General features: G+C 42.6%; 1 protein-coding gene across 2 annotated transcripts in view; it reads right to left on the minus strand.

Moving 5' to 3' along the window:
- Positions 1-22,281, minus strand: part of Iqgap2 (IQ motif containing GTPase activating protein 2) — a 275,140-nt gene that overhangs the window by 135,366 nt on the left and 117,493 nt on the right. For both annotated transcript variants that reach the window (XM_031360159.1, XM_031360160.1), the window contains exons 3-4: positions 13,292-13,448; positions 3,654-3,731 (exon numbers count right to left, since the gene is read on the minus strand). In XM_031360159.1, coding sequence (XP_031216019.1) covers positions 3,654-3,731; positions 13,292-13,448 — 235 coding nt within the window. The remainder of the gene's footprint in view (positions 1-3,653; positions 3,732-13,291; positions 13,449-22,281) is intronic.

Raw genomic sequence — 22,281 nt, forward strand, 5'->3', positions numbered from 1 at the left:
AACGTACTTACTATGCTTCACTTCTCTCCCAACCAAAACCAGACTGTCTTTGCTAGTCTATGCTATTTAAACATAGAAGGATCTCTAGGTGGTTGCCTCCCAGTTACTCTACAGAGCAAACCTAGCATATAAACCCTTGCGGGGTGGGTGACTCGCCCCCTAGTGGCCAATCCCACAGAGGTGGGGCTCACAACCAGCCCTTCCTAGAAGGGTGGGTGGTATCCTCACTCATGCGACCTATGAGCCCGAGAAGGAGACCTTCTAATGACCACTTTATTACATTATTAAAAATCTGAATAATCTTATATAATTCATGAACATTTATGCAGATATTTTCTGCTTAAAAGTACATAGAGTCAGAAGGAAAAATGCCTCTAGTCCGTGTTTCAGACCTTTCCTATTAGATTAGCATCCTGGTATGAGCTTGAAGCTTTCTTTTCTCTCTCTCCATATACATTTTTTCCTCTGATATCTTTTTGAAACTTTATGCACGTGTGAGTAAAGCATAAACGTGTGCAGAGCATAAACCTGCTGGAAGGACTTACTAGCAGCTGAATATTTTCCATCCCTTCTATTATTCTGTGCGCACATAATTTCTGATGGATACTCATAATTCACTCATATTTCTGAACCACAGCTTAGCCATTCCCCATGGCTGAATGTTTATTTGGCTCTTGGTTCTCTCCCTGTCGTTGCAGTGAACACCTTGCATCTATGTCTCAGAACATCTGATTCTTCCCCTGGATGACCATATAGATCTGGATTTACCAGACCAGACGATTTGAACATCAATATGCTTTTACATGCACATCCACACTGGTTTTTCCCTAAGCTTGAAGCTAAAAGCTTGATAAGAAACAGATTTCAGAGTGGGGTAGCAAACTTTTATTTCCGAGCAAGGAAAAAAAATGAATAATTGAGCTTGAAGTCTCTAATATTAAGATAAGCACATCATCATCACTTGCCTTCAGTAAATATTTTATACAGCTTGACATTAAAACTAAAATTAAGTCACGGACCATATGGTAGTACTTTGGTACTCAAGTGCAATTTTTCCACTGGACATCGGAAAAAATAGACAAGAGTGTATTTTGAACGAACAATGTACTGTATAGTTGCTCTGTTCGTAAAGAAACATGTTGGTCTGCAGCCTGGGAAGTCTCAGTGCCCTTGCGAGTCTCCTAACACATTTGCTGTTGAGGTGTTGGCGGGACAAGGGCTTCAGGCTCAGGAGACTGGGTTTAAAGTTCTAACAACTATGGCTCTTGCCTCACACCTCACTGTATTGACAGCCAACTCTCCCCCAGGTCCCTTTCTTCACACAAGAACCTTCTACATTTATATTTCTCCTGGGATGGAAATGCCTTCCTGCACCAGAGAGTCAGAGTCAACATAGAGATCATCAGACTGTCACATGCCACTCTACGTCTCTAGCCCTTCATGTGAAGCTAAGTACAGAATGGGGACTTAATAAATGAAGAAGTTGACAGCAATTCCCTACGAAGTCAGCTCAGGGCACTCTTGGCCTTATGATCTCATCTGTTAGAGACTTCGTGGTGAGAGTCGATGTTAAAACAGTTCGGAAAGGTTCAATTGAGTCTTTCCCATGTCACGAAACTGTCCTAACCAGTTGTTTCTTCACCAAGAAAATTTCTAGTTGAAGTTGTTTGTTGATTTACCAACCAATCCCTCACTTAGCACTTGATAAGTCAACACTAACTCATTTTAAGTGGCAACTAGTGTTCAGAAGGGAGAGGCGGGGATTAGTGTTTGCGGGGACTAGTTTGAATGAAAATGGCAGAGCAAATTAAAAGTTGGAAACTTTGAGGAAAATAAGGCTGACATAAAAAGAACATTAGTACAAAGACATTGAAACCATGCAGCCAGTGTTCTCGACTGCTGAATCTTCTCTCCAGGCCCTGCTCTGGTGGTGTTTTTGAGAACTGAGCCCAGAGCCTTATATATTAGCAAAGTGCTTCACACTGAGCTGCGTTCCCAGCCTACATGGGTAATATTTTTATAGCAAACTTGCTCAATAGTAAAATAATAACATGGGTACTTGTAGGCCAGCTTTTCCTCTGTCCCCTTGTCTTCAAGATGACATCTTATAAATCATTCCTTAAAGTAGCTGTGCATCTACAAAATGCAAAGGACAGAGCTCTTGACACAAATGAAAACGTGATAGATCTCAAGGACAGCAAACCGACCCCAAAAGGTGGCTCACCATAGGATGCCAATAATATTAAAAAAAACAATCACAAAAATGACAGTGACGGAGGGCATTTAGTAATTTCCAGGGACAACTTGGGGGAGAGGTGTAAGATAGAAGTCCACTTCCCTGTGGTGACGACGTCTGGATAGCAGTAGTGGGCACACAAATCCATTCATGGGCTAAAACTGCACACCCAGAACAGAACACAACCTTGCAAACAAATGCATTCAAGAAAAAGAGAAGCTGAAGAAAGCATTCTCGTTTATATTCACTCCCTGATGGCAACTTGGGCCGTAGCTCATGCGATAACCTCACAATTCAGAAGCTGAGGCAGGAGGATTCCACAAGCCTGAGGCCGACCTGGGATATATAGTGAATTCCAGGGCAGCCTTAGATACATAGAGACTCATTTAAAACAAAAACAGAAAAAAAAAAAAAGAGGAAAAAGAAACAAAATATCACACATAGAACATTCAATTTCTATCTAATATGGTACTACAGTTATAAAAATGTCAGTGCCGGGGAAGCTGAAAGATGGATACACAGGGACAAACTATTTTTGAGAGTTCCTGTGATCCTATAATCCTTCTAAAATAAAAGTAGTCCTACAATTTCCATCAAATGTAATTTCCTCATTTCCTCCATATGCCTATTTCTTCTCTCTTTGAATTTACCAAGTGCGGAATGCTTGCTGATTGAATTTTATTTAGTAGATCTATTTTAGGAGTAAGAGCTACAAGCCTCTAACCTCTTAAATTTAAAGTGAGACCATGATTTATAATAATAATTATAAAAATAAAAAATGTAGGCCAGGGAGATGGCTCAGCAGGATAGAATACTAAATCCGCAAGCCCGATGACCAGAGTTTGATCCCCAGCAAACCACAGCAAAAGCCAGATGATGTGGAATGCATCTGTAATCCCAGCACTCTGATGATGAGGTGGGAAGTGGAGACGGGAGAACTGCTCGGAAGTCCACAGGCCAGCTAGCCTGGAATATACAGTGAAGGTGAGAGGCCTTGCTTCAACAGCTTGGAAATTGAGAACTGACTTCTGGAAGTGGTTCTTTGGCCTCCACACACTCTGGCTCATCTGTGTCTGCATGCACGGACACATGTGCATGGACACATAAGATAAATTTAAAAAGTTAAATTATACTATTTTACAGAAAATGTCCCCCAAAGGAGCTGACTACCTTAAATTCGCTATCAGCCGAAGCCGGTTCTAGCCTTATTAACTTAGACACACTTTCACTTGTGAGCTTGGTAGCTGCTTCATTGTTAATTCATTGTGAATTCTTGCCACATGTGTCCCTGGGTAGGCCTTTCCACGTCTCAAGCCCACAGAGAGATATCTCAGCCTGACAAATCAGTTTCAAAGTGAGACGTTTGCCTGGCACCGACTTGTCTCCCTGGGTTAGCATGTGCGATGCGAAAGCTTACCTTGGGCAGCCCAATGGCCTCCATAGCTCTTAACCACTGCACGGTGTTATCTGTGTGTCGAAAATGAAGGCCAGATTTCTAAAAAATAGGAGAAAGGGAAAGGGAAGATGAAATCACACAGAAAGTGACTCATTTGCAATATATATTCCCAGGACCAGAATGCAATTCAACTGTGCTTTTTCAAGAGCAGTCACTGATGCTCACATAAAACAAATCCAGACACACCAGAGAGACTAGACAGTACTCCAGGAACACTCTCCTTATCTGTGATGGGCTATGCTAGTCTCGAAGCCCCACATTTCAAGGTAATTCTGAACTTGGATTTCAGACACCACATTATGTCTACCACATACCTCAGGGTGTTTTGTGAAACATATATGTACACAAGTTCATTCTTGCATGGCATCAAGATATTGGTAATTATGGCTGAAAAGTCTACCAATTTCAGGTAAACTAGATGGAATTTTAATTTTAAATGATTTTCCTTTCCTTCCTTCCTTCCTTCCTTCCTTCCTTCCTTCCTTCCTTCCTTCCTTCCTTCCTTCCTTCCTTCCCTTTCTCTCTCTCTCTCTCTCTCTCTCTCTCTCTCTTTCTCTCTCTCTCTCTCTTTCATTAGGTCCTACTATATTGCTCTGGTGTGCCTAAAACTTGTTATGTAGCCTAGGTTGGCACTTCATAGCCTCTGCCACCTGAGTGCTAGCATTGCAGGCATGCACCAACATAACCAGCTCTACACAGGATTTTTTTTTAAAAAGCTAAATGCCTATTTGTTGGTTTGTCTGTCTGTTTTGGTCATGGACGTCTATCTGTACAGAAAACCTGGAAGTTATAAAGAGGGAAGCACAAGCCATCCTATAATGCAGAGCTAATTTCAGTATACATTACTTACATTTTAATAACAATCCTGGCTTTCTACAAGAAGTAAATATTCAGCAGAAAGCCATCTGACCTTTTTCTACATGGTAAAAACAGTCTTTTATTACTACTTTGCAGTCCTAATCAGACTGCCATTTCATGAAGTTATATCAAGTAATGAGCCACAAAGAGCCTTAAACTAGCTTGTATTTTTCATTTAATGCATAATAGAACATAATCTATTTCACATTAATTTGAAATGAGGGTGCACAAAAAACTAACCATAGCAAGTTTCACTATATAATTAACACCCAATGAAAGATAATCACATTCAACAAGACTAGCTCATCCTGCCTTCTATGAGCTTCCAAAACTGAATAGTTTACCAAATCAAAGGTGCTCTCATTGCTGTTAGAAATTACAAAACATAAGCAAATTAATATTCAATGAATGCTTAATAAAAGTCAGTAGTCTTGATTGCACAATGTGTTTCAAGTACTCTATGTGAATTATTTCTAATTTTCTGAATACCTTTCAGCATAATTGCTAGTCCCATTTTTTAAATATGGGAAAAGGCAGGTCAAAAAGATAAAATGGCCAGGCAGTGGCGGCACACACCTTTAATCCTAGCACTTGGGAGGCAGAGACAGGTGGATTTCTGAGTTTGAGGCCAGTCTGGTCTACAGTGTGAGTTCCAGGACAGCCAGGACTATACAGAAAAACCCTGTCTTGAAAAACAACAAAACAAAACAAAACAAAAGATAAAATGATTTGTCTAAAGTTAAGTGGCTCTAGGGAGCTGGGATCCATACATGATGGGGTCTCTAAAACCTTCTGAGTGCCAACACTCCTCGCCCCAGGGGGTTGGGTGGGGAGAGAACATGGAATCTAATGATTGGTTATTCTTCAGAAGGAGGAACTCAGGTGTTATAAACTAGCTGGGAGTTGAAAGGGGGTAGGAAAAGGGGGAAGAAAAAAGATAAATTAGATAGGAAAGAGGGAAAATATAGGAAGTCAGTCTTCTGTTTATGGTCCTGACATAGTATCTGTTTATAACTCAGCAGCATAAATGTTTGCAGAATTCCAGCAGTCCTTAGATAAGAGTGGTCTGTGACCATGAGAGAACAAGACAGACACAATGATTGAGTCTGAACGGAGGCGTGGATGAGGGCCCCTGCACACAGCTTAACTAAAGATTTTCCTACCTGACATGGTAATCGTGGAATGTGATGTAGTCTGGGTTATAAATGATGATGTACTCTTCCCATTTAGGCTTCTATGTAAAAATGACCAAGACTCCGAGTTGATGCCACTTCCTGATAACACTCAAAAGAAAACTAATCTGTATGTTTTAAAGTCTGTATTAGTGTCACCCAGGAGAAGCCACAATCTGTGCTATGACCATTCCTCCTCCTGACTGTGTCTTGAGTGTCTTCTTCTTTTCTTATTCCAGTGAGTTAATAAAGCAACTTTCGTCAGCTCAGGTTCTGGCAATAGTGGTTTGGGCTTCAACAATCCCACATCATGTCATGAAAAACGCCATGTCTCTTTTTTAGTAGTCTTGTTAGGTAAGAAATCTCAGAGGAGCTGCAAATCCTGCTGGGCCTCCCTTCCTCAGCCTTAACATGCTATTCTGAGCTGAGGAGATCACAAAGAGAACAGAGAGAAAGTCCTTAGCAGCAAAGTATAGCTGGGAACGCAGAGGGCATCAGCCATGACAACCAGGACACGAGGCTAGGCTGGAGATGCACTGACATGTAAGGGCGGAAAAACGGTCTCGGCTTCATATACAGGGACCGACTGATGGGGTGGGTATTTCTACAGAACTCCAGCAGATTTCAGCTCCTCGTCTCAAACATCTGAGGAACACTGACTTCAGAACCTGGAGCTCCATATTGACTTGTTTAAAAACTAGGTTTCTGAGAGTGGATCTGTCTCAGTCTACGGACTTGCTTCAACTAGCATGAAAGCTGGTTTTCTAAATGGGCTCAAAATAATCTCCTCCATTGTAGTTCTTTTTGGAATCTTTTTTAAAAATATCAGTCCTACATATTAATATGTGATGAAATGACATGGCTATTTTTAACCAAAGATGCTTCTGTCTAGCTAACGTGCTTATATTTCATGTAGAACAATATATTCTTTCTTCTAATTTCATATTACAGGTGTGTGCTCATTTTCTATTACTGAGCTGTTTCCCTGCCAGGAAATGAAGTTCATCCTGTTCCAATTACATAGATGAAAAATTATGCAAGTCTTCTCTGGATCTAACTTCCTGCATATTAGAACCAGCGTGCTTTGGCTCTACAAGATAGTCCAGAACTGTAGCAAATTATCCCACAATGTTTAATTTATTGATGAGGAAACAGAAGGTACAGGTGTGCATGATATCACAAATGCCATTCATGTTGAATGTAACAGACTCAGAGTCAAGACTCTGGGATGGATAGCTTTGTCAATTTATCACAGTCTTTAGTCACCAAGTAAGAAAGTTTCAATAAGAGATTATCTAAACTATCTAGATTATATTAATTGGACCAATGGGCATGTCTCATGGGGGGGGGCTTTGATTAGATTAATAGATGTAGGAAGACTCTGTCCACTGTGGGAAGCACTATTCCCTGGGCTTGTGTCCTAGAGAGTGGAGATGAGCTGAATAGCTGGCATGTAAGTCTTCATTTCCTTCTCTTCTTGACTGTGATGTGACTAGCTGACTTAATCTCCTCGCGCCTTGGCTACCCTGCTATGTTGGACTGTAACCTCGTATTGTGAACTAAAACAAACCCTTTCTTTCATAAGTTGCTTTTTGTTGGGATAGATCATCACATTAACAGAAGCTGTTAAAGTAGAACAGGCTCTTTGCAGAGCCCCGATTCTGAATCCAGGCACTGGTCATGCTGCTGCTGACAGTGGCTAAGGTTTAGCATGGCCCTCAGGGAACATACACCAGTTATTCAGCTTTTTACCCACAGCCATTGCCTGAGTCTTTTACTAAGTCCCCTCTCAAAATGTTCTTCCCACACTCTTCCCTGACCATGCACGGATAGGTGATAGTTAACACTGACTGTCAACGGGACAAGATCTAGAATTGCCAAGGAGACAAATCTCTGGGTATCTGTGAGTTTCTGGGCCTTGGGTTAATTGAGATGGAAAGACTCACCCTAAATATTATCCTATGGCTGAAGGGCTTGGGCTGGATAGAAAGACAAAAGCAAGTTGAGCATCACAGAATTCTCCTTTTCCTCCCTCCTTATTGCAGACACAATGTTACCTGCCACCTGCTGCCTCTGCCGCTGTGACATCCCACCATGATAGACTGCCCCTTCAACTGGGATCCCAAATAAAACCTTCCTTAAGCTCTATTTTAAAAGGTATTTTGTGGCAGGGACAAGAAAAAATATAGCTTTCTTCTTGTTCTTTCTAATCTCAGAGCAAACATCCCAGCAAAGAAGTTGAGTTCCTACTCATTGCCATCTGCCAACAGTGGCAAACGTGTCTTCTGTACATTAGCACATTTTTGTCACAAGTTACAACTGCATAGTGATAGCGCACCCAGCCACGGGCACCATGACATCAGAACTGGCCTGCTATTCTCACCTAGAACAGGGCATGGGGCAGGTGTTGTTGAGTGTCACATAGAAATGAACTTTACTCCATTCAGATGGAATGTCCCTTATCAGATATCTTTGGGATCACAATGTTTCAGACTTCAAAGTTTCCCAGACCTTGGAATATTTGCTTAGATATTATCAGTTGACAATCTCTAGTCAAAAAAAAAAAAAAAAAAAAAAAAAAAACTAAAACCAAAATACTCTGATGTCCAAAACCCTTTGGTTCTCAGAGTTTCAGACTTGAGATGGTTCCAGAGTTTAGATTTTTCAAACAGGAATATTAACCTGCACATGTGTCTCTTTTCCTGCATTATCATTTTTTTATGCCAATGCTATAAAATGACATTTTATGCCAGTCTATTCGAGCAACGGCTCTCAAACCCCCACTACAACACAAGACTCTCCTATAGGTGAACCTTCTCAGAAAACCAAGAGATAGTACTCAACTCAGCAATGAGGGTCGAGAGTTCAGTTTGTGTACATACTCATCAGGTAACCCTGATGTAGGCTCTCAGAGGAGGCAGAAGGTTAAACTTTCAGCAACTTGAGTGAGCTCCAAGGTGTAGTGGCTTGAATAAGAAATGCCCCCTTATATTTTGGTTGTTAGCCTAAGAGCTGTCTCCTGAGAGGCTCTGCCAGAGCCTGACAAATGCAGAGGTGGATGCTCTCAGCCAACCATTGGACTGAGCATGGGGTCCTCAGTGGAGGAGTTAGAGAAAGGACTGAAGGAACTGAAGGGGTTTGCAACCCCAAAGGAAGAACAACAATATCAGTCAATCAACCAGACCACCCAGAGCTCCCAGGGACTAAACCACCAACCAAAGAGTACACATGGAGGGACCTATGGCTGCAGCCGCATATGTAGCAGAGGATGGCCTTGTCAGGCATCAATAGGAGGAGAAGCCCTTGGTCCTTGAAGGCTTGATACCCCAGTGTAGGGGAATGCCAGGGCTTGGAGACAGGAGTGGGTGGGTGGGTGGGAGAACACCCTCATAGAAGTAGGAGGAAGGAGGATGGGATAGGGAGTTTCTGGAGGGGAAACGGGAAAGAGGATAATATTTGAAATCTAAATTTTAAAAAATATCTAATAAAAGAAAAGAAAAAAAATGCCCCCCTTAGGCTCAGGTATTTTAATACTTGGCCCCCTGTTTAGGAGGTTTAGATGGTGGGGCTTTGCTGGGGAGTATGACTGGGAATGAGCTTTAAGAGTAAAATACATTGCTATTTCTTGTTTGTTTTCTCTGCTTCTTGCTTGGCATTCAGGATGCATGCTTTTAGTTTCCTGTTCCATCTATCATGTCTAATGTTTGTTGTCATGTCTCTACCCTACCATCATAAACTCTTATCCCTCTGGAATGATAAGTCAAAATAAACTCTCTCTTCTATAAGTAGCCTTGGTTATGGTGTATTTTCATAGCAATAGAATAGTGACTAGAAACACTGATTCCTGATCATGAGCTGTTGCCTAACCATTTGTTCTTGGGAGGAATGTGGAAGGCTTCAGAACTAGACTAGAAAAAGAAGACGACCACTTCAAGTAAGGCTTGACCGGTTGTCCTAGCAGGAACCTGGAAGATGGTGCTGAGAGCAAAGAGTTTCCAGAGGGAAGGAAGGATTTTTAAAAGAAGCTGGGTTAGGGGCCCAGGCTGGCACAGGAGGCACTCACACCACAGCTGGCAACAGCCTCCCTCCTTCTGCCCTTTGCTTAGCATCATTTCTGCACAGCTCTGTCTTCCAAGGGCTTGCTGGGGTTGGGGAAAGCCCTTGAGAATGCTCTTCTCTCTTATGATACTTCATTTATAATATCATCATCTGCTTGAGCCCTTGTAAATACTGTTTCGTAACAAGAGACCGACAATGTAAAGAGACATGTCCCCCTTCCAAGGAGAAGTTGTCATTCATTTTGATAGTGTGCTCTCTAATGCCTAGAGGTGTCTGATTAAGTACCCCTGAGGCTATTGCCATAGGGGTCTAGAGCTGATGGGGAAGCAGATGCCCAATGCATCTCTATGATGTTCAGAGAAAAAAGAGTCAGCCGGGAGTCACCTCCAGGGCTCACATTTCTAGAAAGTCTATCTCTAGACTTGAGTCTCACCGCTCACAAAGCCAGAGGGAAACCTCCTCAGCTTCCCCCTCTGAAAGAGCTAGCACCTAATCCAATGATAGGATATTGAGTCACTAACAGGCCTGGGTTTTGATAAGAGCCACTTGACACCAGAGTCTAAAATGTGGGTACAAGCTCATTTTGTGGATGGGGTGTAGGTTTCCTCTATGATTCCATAATTTAGAGATTCCCTAATCTCTAAAACTTAAAAAAAAAAATTTTAAACCTAGGTAATTTGCTATTTTAATAGCCTGTCAGGAACCCAAATGTCCTTTACTAAATGCAAACATTTGTTCCTAACAGCATTGCAGACATAAACCTGTGCTAGGTTGCCTGTCTGTCTAAGGTTCTTAATCTGTGGGTCATAACCCCTTTGGGGGTTGAATAACCCTTTCACAGGGGTCTCATATCAGATAGCCTGCATATCAGATGTGTACATTACAATTCATACCAGTAGCAAAATTACAGTTACTAAGTAACAATGAGAATAATTTTATAGTTAAGGGGTCCATCACAACATGAAGAAACTGTATTAGAGGGTCACAGCACCAGGAAGGCTGAGAAATCACTGTTCTAAGCAATGACAATGGACCCCAAAGACATTTGCCACAGGCCTCGGTCTATTGTGAGTTAAAAGATATTGAAGTATTGATCTGAATACAATATGTACATTCAAGAATTCATGTTAGAATAACAATTGTCCTACCTAATGCAAGTCCATTTATACAGAAAATGTATCAAAAGATAACAAGTATGAGGGGATATAAAAAGTTGCTATTTGTGTATTAATAATTTTTTCTAAAATATATTTCCAATTTATTCCACTTTCCACCATATTCTATATTTCCCTTATAGTTGTAAGAAAAATAACTTTTAAAGTCTGCAAGCAAAATATCAATATTACAAAATAAATGTGGGTGGGGGTTATGGCTCTGTGTTAGGAGAGCTTGCCCAGCAATTCACAAAGCCTTGGGGTTTGTCTCTACTAAAGAGGAGAACGGAGGGAGAGAGGGGAGGAAGAAGTGGACAGCTCTAAACGGGCTGGGGGTGTACTTTAGTGGTCTGAGGATTTGCCTAGTACATGTGAGGACCTGAAGTAAAACAGCAACAAAAATGTAAACTTCCTAAGAGTACAAAGGACCAAGATTGGCCTGGAAAGACTCCGAGGATAAAGCATTTGCTGTGCAAACATCAAGACCGGGCTCTGGATCCCCAGAACCTACATACATGTCAAACCGGTGTAGCATGCTTATAATCCCAGCACTGGAGAGGAAGAGCTACAGGGGATTCCTGGGGCAAGCCACCTAGCTAGAACACTAGTGAGCTCACTAGGTGAGCTCTGGGTTTAGAGACTGCCTCAGTAAAGTGAAGAGTGATTGAGGTCTTAATGCACATGTGCATTGACCCCATATACAAAGATGCATGCATGCATATCATACACACAAAAAAAGGGAAGGGGGGTGGAAGATCAAGTTTCCAAGCAGCTTGAACCCTTGACTTGTAGGAGACAAGCTATGGCGGTTTCTGTAACAGACCCACCACCTGTTCTAAACTGGCTTCTGCAGATACATCTTCCAGACCTTCTACTTTCAGGTCTTATTTTTGGCCTCTGACTCCATGAGTCTAAAAAGGGTTACTTACAGGAGTGTGGGTGAGCAGCTAGTTAAGGTACGTGAGTCATTTTCCAGTGGTTATATTACTGAAGAAAATGTCTCTTTCTCTCCCAGTAACCACTAACTACCTATTAACCTTCAGGGCGGAGTTGATTTTGAATATTTCTTTCCTTCACTACAGTTGGAAGACCAGTAAACTGTATTGTGAAATGGAGGTACAGTGTACTGTTATGGATTTGGTTTAATGCTTGTATTATGTTAATTGGGTTTCCAAAATTAAACAAGAATCCTTTTGAAAGATGCTGAGGGTCCCTGTCCCAAGTTGGTTCTAATTGGTAAGTAAAGTTGCTGGTGGTCAATGAATGGCTGGGCAGGAAGACAGTGGCAGGACTTGAGGATTCTTGGGCAAGGGGGCCAAGAAAGGTAGGAGGATTTAGAACTGTCATTTCAGGAAAGCAGAAAGATCGGCCTGAAAAGTGCAGGACAGAGAGACTGCCAACATGTAAGAGCCAGGGATTGCCAGGCAGTGGTGGTACATGCCTTTTTTAATCCTAGCACTTGGGAGGCAGAGGCAGGCAGATTTCTGAGTTCGAGGCCAGCCTGGTCTACAGAGTAAGTTCCAGGACAGCCAGGGCTACACAGAGAAACCCTGTCTTGAAAAACCAAAAAAAAAAAAAGTCAGGGATCATGGCCCAGGAGAGCTGCAGGCCTGGGTCAGGGACAGCCAGAATGGAATATAGGCTTTAGAAAATAATAATTCGGGCTGGAGAAATGGCTCAGCAGTTAAGAGCGCTGACTGCTCTTTCAAAGGTCATGAGTTCAAATCCCAGCAACCACATGATGCCTTCTTCTGGTGTATCTGAAGACAGCTACAGTGTACTTACATATAATAAATAAATAAATCTTTAAAAAAAAAAAAAGAAAGTAAGTAATAATTTAGGAATATTGGATGGGAAGCGTTAGCCATGGAGAGGTTTATGAGTAGCACAACCATGGAGCTGTTTAAGTAATATTAAAATATAAGGCTGTGGGTGTGTCTTTCATTGAGGAACACAGGAAGGTACACTGAGGAACATTGGGGCAGGTAGTGAGGAATGCACCTCCGCCACCACTGGGGTGAGTTGAGCAGGATTAATCACCTACAGCAATGATGGACTCTTACTTTCACTGTAATCAACACTAATAAAGTCATGAATGACCTCCATGAAGGAATAATGAGGGTTGAGGGGAGCCTTTGGGAACCCCCAAACAGAGGCCTCTCAGCCTTTGTCTGGAAATACAATGCATTCTTTTTAAAAGTGCTTCAGCCTCAGGAATGACTGTTACTAGGCTCCAAAGACCAGGGACACCCTTGCCCCAAATCCTTATGGAAATACAGGAATGAAATACGGAAAGGACATAGCAAACGTTTGCACATAGCAGGAAACCAAGAGCGATTAGCTCCCGGTTGGTTACCTTATAACGTGTCTGTTCCACATCATAGATCTTCTTCTCTGATACCATTTTCGGAGCGAAGAACTTGGCTAACTTGGCGAGGTAGACCCCATTCCGGAGCCCTTCTTCCAGTTCAGTGGTTGGTGGCAACTCTTCAACTAAGCAGACTTCCATCCATCTGAAAACATCATAAAACATGAGCGTTTGATGGATTCCAGGCAGGTGACAGTCCATAAAGGGAGAGACACGGTGCTTTGCTGTGAGTGCAGACACTGTGGAAGAAAACAGGCCTCAAAGAGCTTTCTGATTTCTGGGCAGAACAAGGATTCAGGACATAAAGTGAATGAGAGGGTTTAGTTTAGAGGCACAGAACTCACTGTGTGCCAGAGCTTGTCAACGTCACCTTTGTCTGAACCTTTGCCAATTCCCGTCAGAGCCAGAGAGGGGGAAAAGGCCAAACCATTTTGTAAGGGTGGAATTAGTCCTGCTGACATTAAAGAAAAATGACTTGAGGCTTACGAGCTGGGCAGTTCTTATGGAGGCTGTGCCTTAGGGGTAGAGACTACGGTACCAAAGTCAGTGCAGCTGACTTGGTGAAGGGTGGCTACCAGGAGACTCAGGACCATGGGAAATTCAGCGAGCGGTTTAGATACCCCAGATAATACGCCGGAATACGTTAAACATACCCACATTTTGGAGGAGCATATAGTACCTACTGGGTTCTAAAAACATTTTTTTTTTAAAGATTAGATTAAATCTTAGGGCTCTGTGCCAGTACTTCAGAAAGCAGAGCGCCAAGGTCATTGCTGGCCTGAGCACGCACAGAGAGGCCAGGCAAGCTCATGTTTCACACTGTGTACCGAAAATCCTAAGTATGAAGTGAATGCCCCTTCTGTCCCTTCCTGGGTTACACCTGTGAAGACTGACCGTTCTTAGAGGGAAAGTCCCAGCCCTGTCACCAAGCCATTGATCCACACACCAATCCAGCTGTTGGTGTGAACCCCATACCTCCCTCCACAGGCAGGTCCTGGAGGCTATGGCTCCCCTTAACATGTGGGAGACAGTGAAGTACTATGCGTGATTCGAACACCTGGCCTAACCCAAACTGCCAATGCTGGGCATTTCTGCTCTGCCTGTGGCTCTCAACAACTTTGAAAAGCTCAATAAACTCCTAGTAAGTAAGAAGGAATTACTGGATGATTGTTAGGCACATAAATATAGAATATATGAGAAAAGTATAAAGAAAAACCCTTGTTTGAAGAGCAAAAATTATAATTCAGTGCCTAGCTTGGGCTCATCCCTGAACATTTCAAAATATGCATATATAGACACATGTAAATATGTAAGCATGCATATACATACACATATATGTCTCTATATAATTGAGAATACAATGCAATATCAAGGAAAAACAAGAGAACTGTATAATAGAGGCTCTGTGTCTACTACTACGTGGTAGGACACAATAAGAAAGTATAGGGATGGATAAAGGGCAGCATGGGGTTATCCCTGGAGTAATCAGGAAAAACTTTAGTATGGGATAAAGACCCAGCCTTGGCCTATGTGAAAAGGCAGGGAGAAAGTGTGCACCCAGGTGCTAGACAATCCCTAAGCATAAAAGGAATACGGAATATATATATATATATCTCACAAGCTGGGTTCTGGAGGACCTAGCAGGGGGAGAAGTGATGACATCTGTTGCCATAGGAAGCAGGGAGCTCCTGGCAGCTTCACAGAAGAGGCGTGACATGTTGACAGCAGTAATTACAACCAATTAATCTGTATAATAGATGCCTCAGAGACACTGCTGAGGGTGAGATGGAGGGAACTGGGAAGGGGGCTGGGGGTACAGGAAACAGTCTAAGGAAAGCAGGACAGGGCTAGGGGAGAGCTTCGGCGAGGGATCAAAAGGAAGTGCAATATGATGAGCTGGGGAGCAGCACAGACAGATAGGCTCTGTAGCCCCAGACATCTGGCCGGCCTCTTCTCTGCTCAACATAGACCGTAAAGGCCTTCTCTGTTCTAATATCACAGGGGCCCGTGAGCTGGAAGAACAGGACAATGACGGACTACAGATCAGACACAGTGTGAGTGGGAGCTATCTATTGTACACGATCCTTGCTTCATCAACCTGAACCAAGATTACAGACTCAGAAAGAAAAAAAGGAATGAAAAAAAAAGGAAGAGAGTGCTGAGTTTAAAAAAAAAAAATCAGGCTATGTTAAAAGCCACTGTACAAGACCAAGCTCGTCAGTCCAGTCAGCGTCCCATCACAATGACAAAACACCTGATGTACACAGGTTATAAAGGATAGACTTCCTGTCAGGGTAACAGATAGCAATGCCTGACGGTGTATGGTGAAACAGGTTGTTCAACTCATGGATAGGAAACACAGCAGAGAGATCATATTGTGGAGGGGTCCCACAATGCCAGCCCTCCACACACACCAAGGCTTCGCCTAATACAGGTGTAGAACACTCCTCAGTGGATGAACCCCGGGGACGGAGCCTTTCAAGCATGAACCTCTGAGTCCATTCTGCACCAAACTACAGCACCAAGTTTCTAACTTAGACAGACAAATTAGAACATCAAGCTATTTCACAGCAAAATGCAATGTTTTCAACCAATTATGTGTTCAAATAATTACCTTGAAAAGTACTGTTTCATAGAGCAATATGTAAGTGCTCTGTAACAACTTGGTAATTGGGATGCATGGGGGTAGAATATATTGACAACTGGTAGGTGGAATACAGGGAGATATGTTGACAACTGGGAGCAAAGGGGCAGTATTCTAAAAAAAAAACCAACAGTAAGTACAATATCTTAGATCTGAGCTTGCTTAAAAAAGGAAGATAATTGCACTTGTTTTGTCTGTTATTATATGCATACAGTTGCCTTAAAATACTTAGGATATAAAAAGCTTAGGTTAGCTATAGCCTTTTAAAATCTGGACATGGTAAGCTAGGATTGTTGCTCAGTTGTCTGCCTGGCATGAATAAGGCCCTGGTTTTGATCTATAGAACTGAACAAATAGGGTAGGGTGGCTCATGCCTGTAATCTCAGCATTTGGAAGGTAGGGGTAGGAATATCAGAAGTTCAAGGACATCCTTGGCTACATAGAGAATGCAGGGTAAGCCTGGGATACATCAGAATCTGCTCCAAAACAACAACTAGAGAGAGATGGATGGATAGATGAATGGATGGATGGGTGGGTGGGTGGCTGGATGGGGATGGATGGATGGATGGATGGATGGATGGATGGATGGACAGACAGACAGATAACACATAAGTGTATACCCAACATACACTTATTTAATGATAATTTTTGTCTGATATGCCAAGTATCCTGATACATTGCAGAACCTTATAAAATGCTGTTTTGAATACTGAATTTCATGCTTCATAGGGAATACCACCCAGTCTTTATGTCCAGCCTGGAAAGAAGAGCTGGGGTTACCACTGGTAAATGAGTTTAGGTATTTCTTGAATCCTGACAATTATCTGAGAAAACGTAGCTTTCCTGAAGCGCTTTAAACCCCAAGGACACATATTTGGATCCTGAAGGAATCAATAAGGTGGCCAAGGACTTCTGCTAGGTAGGGCTTCTGCTAGTGCATTCCTAATTGTGAACTTCCCCTATCTCACCAACAGAAGAATGCACCCTGCAGTCCAGGCCCACAGCTTCTTATTTAGCTTCCTCCACAGCAGAAGTCATGCATGCCATGGTTTGGGAATACAGGGTGCTATCCTCCCAGCATATAAGCTAGATCACTGGTGGAAGGAGCAGGTTCTTGGGGACGATCTATTTGCTAGGTCTCCATTTGTCCCACTTGGTAACAGGCATGGTCAACAGTCCAGGCTACCACTTGAAGGAGCAAATGAGACAAGAAAGAGGCTGACTATGGGAAGCTGAGAGACTGTCTGAAAAGAGAGGATGGCCACAAACCTACATTGCATCTCACAACTCTTCTGGGACAGTGCAGCTTGGAGACTGCTACCAATGATCAGTCAATAAATGGTCAATACAAATAAGCCCATTCTTCTGGGGGAAGTGGCAGGTTTTGCTAACAGAATCAGGTTGGAAAGACTGATAGTGATATAAAAGCATGAAAATACTTCACAATGAAGTAGAAACAGAGATGTGTGAATTTGTAAAGAATGAGTATCCTCTTGGGGTAAATATCCCTGTGACCTATCTCACTAAAGTGTATGGATGAGAACTTCATGTTGATAACTATATTGTTCAATCCAAAGGCTAGGAGACAGCTGTGAGTAGGTCCTGCTCAAGGTCTGCATCCCAGCCAGTTGTGACTGGTACAGCTGGCATGTGATGCACAGGGATGATGGGTACCCAGGTGGCATGCGTTGCACAGGGATGATGGGTACCCACGTGGAATGCGATGCACAGGATGATGGGTACCCACTCTGGGCCTGACTCATACAAACCTTCCATGGAGGTTTGTTTTTTTTTTTTTTAAAGATTTATTTATTTTATTTTATGTATGTGAGTACACTGTGGCTGTCTTCAGACACACTAGAAGAGGGCAGCAGATCCCATTACAGATGGTTGTGAGCGACATGTGGTTGCTAGGAATTGAACTCAGGACCTGTGGGAGAGTAGTTGGTGCTCTTAACCTCTGAGCCATCTCTCCTGCCCTCATGGAGGTTTTTAAAAGTGAAGTATTTTAATTAATTAATTTCTTGAGAATTATATATGTGTGTACAAGGTATTCTGACCACAGCCACCCCTCATTTCCTCCCAAACTTTTCCTGGATCCATTCCTCAATTCCCCACTCTCTCCCGACTTTCTTCATGGGGAAATTCCATTGTTAGACCTATCACATTTTATCGCTCTGCTCTTTAGTCTGTGGGCCGCTGCTTCACATCTCAGGTTTTGGCTATCATGAGTTAGTACTGCTACAAAATGTTACTGAATGTGTTTTTACCAGGGGTAGAACTGCTAGGTCCTATGGTATGATGGTTAATACTGATGGACAGCTTGACAGGCTAGGGAATCACCATAGAAAAAATCTCTGAGAATGTTCACAGGAGTCATCTAGATCAGGTTAAATGAGGTAGGAAACCCTATTCCCACACCCCACTAAAGAGAGGTGATACCATTCCATTGGTTATGGTCTCAGACTGACAATAAAGGAAGAAAGAAGTGGAATATGAGCATCCCCTGCTTCCTGACTGTGATACACCGTGTCTAGCCACCTCCTGCATCTCCCACCATACTGTCTCTGCCATGATACACTACATTCCCCCGGAACTTTAAGCCCCAATAAATCCTTCCTTACAGTGTTTTTCACACAGCAACAAGACAATTAAGTAATGCATACAGCAGCTCTCCATTTATCTTTTAGGGCCTTCTGCTTCTTTTCTAAAGCAGTCATATATGGTGACAGAAGAGGCTATCTTGATTCTTTTGGATGTGTGTATATACATTTATCTCAGCACCATATGTTAAAAAGATTACATTTGTTGAATAGTCTTGGTACCTCCTGGACAGATCAATTGTCTATTGACAGTGGTGTCTATTTCTAAATTTTCAGGTCATCTGCAATGATCTATCTATCGTGTCTGTGGTTTCTGTATGGATAGTGTATAAAGCTAGCAAGTAACCAGTTTGCCAGGACTCCCTGCTACCAAGAAATGATATCAAATTTGGCTCAGAAATCCACAGGACTAAAACTGGAACTGGCCTGCCTCCCTTCTGCTGCCTCTCACGTTCCTGGGCTTTCCTGGGCTTTCTATTAATTACTTTCACTGGCCCAAAGCACCAATGTGTGAACATCTCATTTCCAAACACAGATTGAAGCTGGGTGTGGTGGCACACTCTCTAATAATCTCAGCTCTTCGAGGCAGAGGCAGGCAGATCTCTGTGAATTTGAGTCCATCCTTGTTTACACAGTGAGTTTCAGGGCAGCCAAGACTACATGGTCAGACCCTATCTCAAAAAACAAAACAAAACAACAACAACAATAAAAAAAAAATCCTAAAATCAAAGCCAACCCCACCAAACAGGTTAAAGCTACTTATGAACACCGTAGAGCTGCTGGAGGCTTGGGGGGCAGCCTTGTTGCTGGCAGCAGCTCTGTGTGCTCCCTCATACACAGCCCTTGTACATTGTAGGTGTGAGCAGAGGAAGCTCAAAACAGGGGGGATGGGGGCAAGTCAGGATGGAGGTGAGAGGCGAGAAGAAAAGGTTTTCCAGCTTTGGATTAAAGTCAAAAGACAAAAAAAAAATCACTATTGTTTTGTTTCCCAAGAGGCAAAAACAAAGAAATAAAGCAAAAAGTAACCTACAAAACTCCTGGGGCAAAGAGTCCATTCTTCTGCATTGTGCTGTGCCTTCAACGGTAGATGGAAGCAGCTGGGACATTTGCTATGGTTTCGACTCAGGAAATCGCTAGCTATAAATCTTGATTTTTCTCATGCAGTAGTGGACGGAATAAATGTCCCCAAGGTAGAGCTGCTAGCCAAGATCAGAAAATGTGTTTATTTTTTTTTCCTGCAAAAAAACCCCTGCTTCATGAGGTACTTTCCCCATGAACTTCTAAGTGTCTCAAGTCTTTTTCTCTCCCCATTGTTTAGAAGCAGTAGCAACCCGCAGAACACTTTGCTTCAGAAAGAACATAAAGAGCTCTCTTCTTTGCTTTTACATGTAAAGTAATTGGCCACTCTTTACCTTTTATCCCCACAGGAAGTAAAAAACATCAAAAATACAAAATTAAGAAGCCAGGCATAACTTTTTCATGAGCTGCTGGCCAATGTAAAACCACCATCACAACTCTATCAGCATTATTAGCTCAGAGGGATGTGGGTGTAGAAAGCCACTGAACTAAGGGGCACCCATGGGTCACCTTCCTACAATCTTAAAAACTTGGGCTGGCAAGCTGGCTCAGCGGGTAAGAGCACTGACTGCTCTTCCAAAGGTCATGAGTTCAAATCCCAGCAACCACATGGTGGCTCACAACCACTTGTAATGAGCTCTGGGGTGTTTGAAGTCAGTTAAAGTGTACTTATGTATAATAATAAATAAATCTTTAAAAAAAAACTTGCTTGGTGCATTATAAGAAAGTGATAGGAATCCAGTTAATTTTTTAAAGCACAGGTACACAAATGCCATGAACAAAATCAGTAGGAATGCAGTGGTGAGACATACCTGTAAGCCCAGGGCTCTCAAGGCTGAGACAGGAGAATCTCAAGTTTGAGGCCAACTTTGGCTATAGAGTAAGCTCATACACAAATAAAAAAAAAGATAAGAAAGACTTGGACCCTTGGGGGCTTTCAGAGACTGAGCCACCAACCAAAGAGCATACATGGGCTAGACCAAGTCCTCAGCCCATATGTAGCAGATATGCGGTTCAGTCTTCATATAGGTCCCCCCAACAACTGGAGTGGGGACAGCCCCTAAAGCTGTTGCCTGTCTGTGAAATCCATTCCCCTAACTGGTCTGCTTTGTCTGGCCTCAGTGGGAGAGGATGCGCCTAGCCTAGCAGAGTCTTGGTGTGTCATGGTGGGGGATCCCCGGGGGGCGGGGTCCACCATCTCAGAGGAGAAGGAGAGGGAGGATGGGGGAAGGGTTGTGTGAGGAGAGACAGGGGCAGCAGTGACTGGGAAGTAAAACAACTAAATAAATACATAAATAAATGGGAGAAAGAAAAAGAATACATGACTCTAATATCTGTAAGAAACAAACTAGACTTGAAGATGATTTAGCAGAATCTGTTGAGTTTAGCAAACATTTTCCAACACTGTTCCATGGAACACTGACTCAGTTAGATGCTAATAGACTCCACTGGTAGAAATAGAGGTATAGAGAGGATTTGGAAACGTCTCAGATGGACATGAAGAGTGATGCTGCATATTGAATAAAAGGTCTTCGTTGCTGGGCAGTAGTGGCGCACGCCTTTAATCCCAGCACTTGGGAGGCAGAGGCAGGCAGATTTCTGAGTTTGAGGGCAGCCTGGTCTAGAGTGAGTTCCAGGATAGCCCGGGCTATACAGAGAAACCCTGTCTCAAAATGGGATCTAATACCCAATTCTGGTGTGTCTGGTGTGTACTCATATACATAAAATAAACAAATCTTTAAAAAAAAGAAAAGAAAAGAAAAGAAAAAAAGGGGGGGGAGGTCTTCGTTATCAAATGGGCAAGCACTTGGTTGACCATATTCTGACATTTTGTATAAGGTAGCTTTTCTGTATTACCACCATGGACGTTCGGTTGAAAAGACTGCTAAGTACTGAAAGTGCAGCCTGGATTCTCATTTATGGTAAGCACAAAAGGAAAAATAGAAAAAAAAAATGAAAGAAGTGAACAAAGAAAGTGTTAATCCAAACTAAAGAGAACTTGAAGATTTGGAGAAAAAAAAGAGAAAAACATAGTCAATTCGTACTGAAAAAAAAGTTAGGATGCTCTGAAGACTGTCCTGTGAATCCTAGGAATCGTCCGTGGCTCCCCTGGAACTGGAGTTATGAAGTGGTGTGAGCAGCCTGCCATGTGGGTGCTGGGAACTGAACTGGATCCAGTGAGAGCAGTCAGTACACCTCAAGCTGAGCTGTGAGTCCATGCATTCTGCATACTCAAAGGACAGAGCTCTGGAGGGTCTCCAAGCAAGCCTGTTTGAAATCCTGCATCAAAGCCAGAACCTCTAGTATCTCAGAGTCTGACTATATTTGCTGCAGAGAGAGTCTTTAAAGAGCTAAATTAAAATGAGGCCTTGATGGCGGGTCTTAATCTAGTTTGTCTGGTGTGTAATGAGAAGGGGAACTTAGAGAATGGGGTAACAAGAGAAGAAACCCAACGCACAGGCAGCATGGTCTTGGATCTCAGCCCCATTCAAGTGCAAACTCCCATGGATGTTCCACCTCCTCTTTCACCATAGAATGTGAAGGTGATTTTATGCAATTTTACTGTGTGTGGATTTTAACTGTAAGGGACACTGATACGTGAGGATGAGTGTGGATTTTCCATGTGGCATTATGCCAGGAAGTTTTAGATTTTG

This window comes from Mastomys coucha, unplaced genomic scaffold, assembly GCF_008632895.1.
Source record: "Mastomys coucha isolate ucsf_1 unplaced genomic scaffold, UCSF_Mcou_1 pScaffold8, whole genome shotgun sequence".
NCBI lineage: Eukaryota > Metazoa > Chordata > Mammalia > Rodentia > Muridae > Mastomys > Mastomys coucha.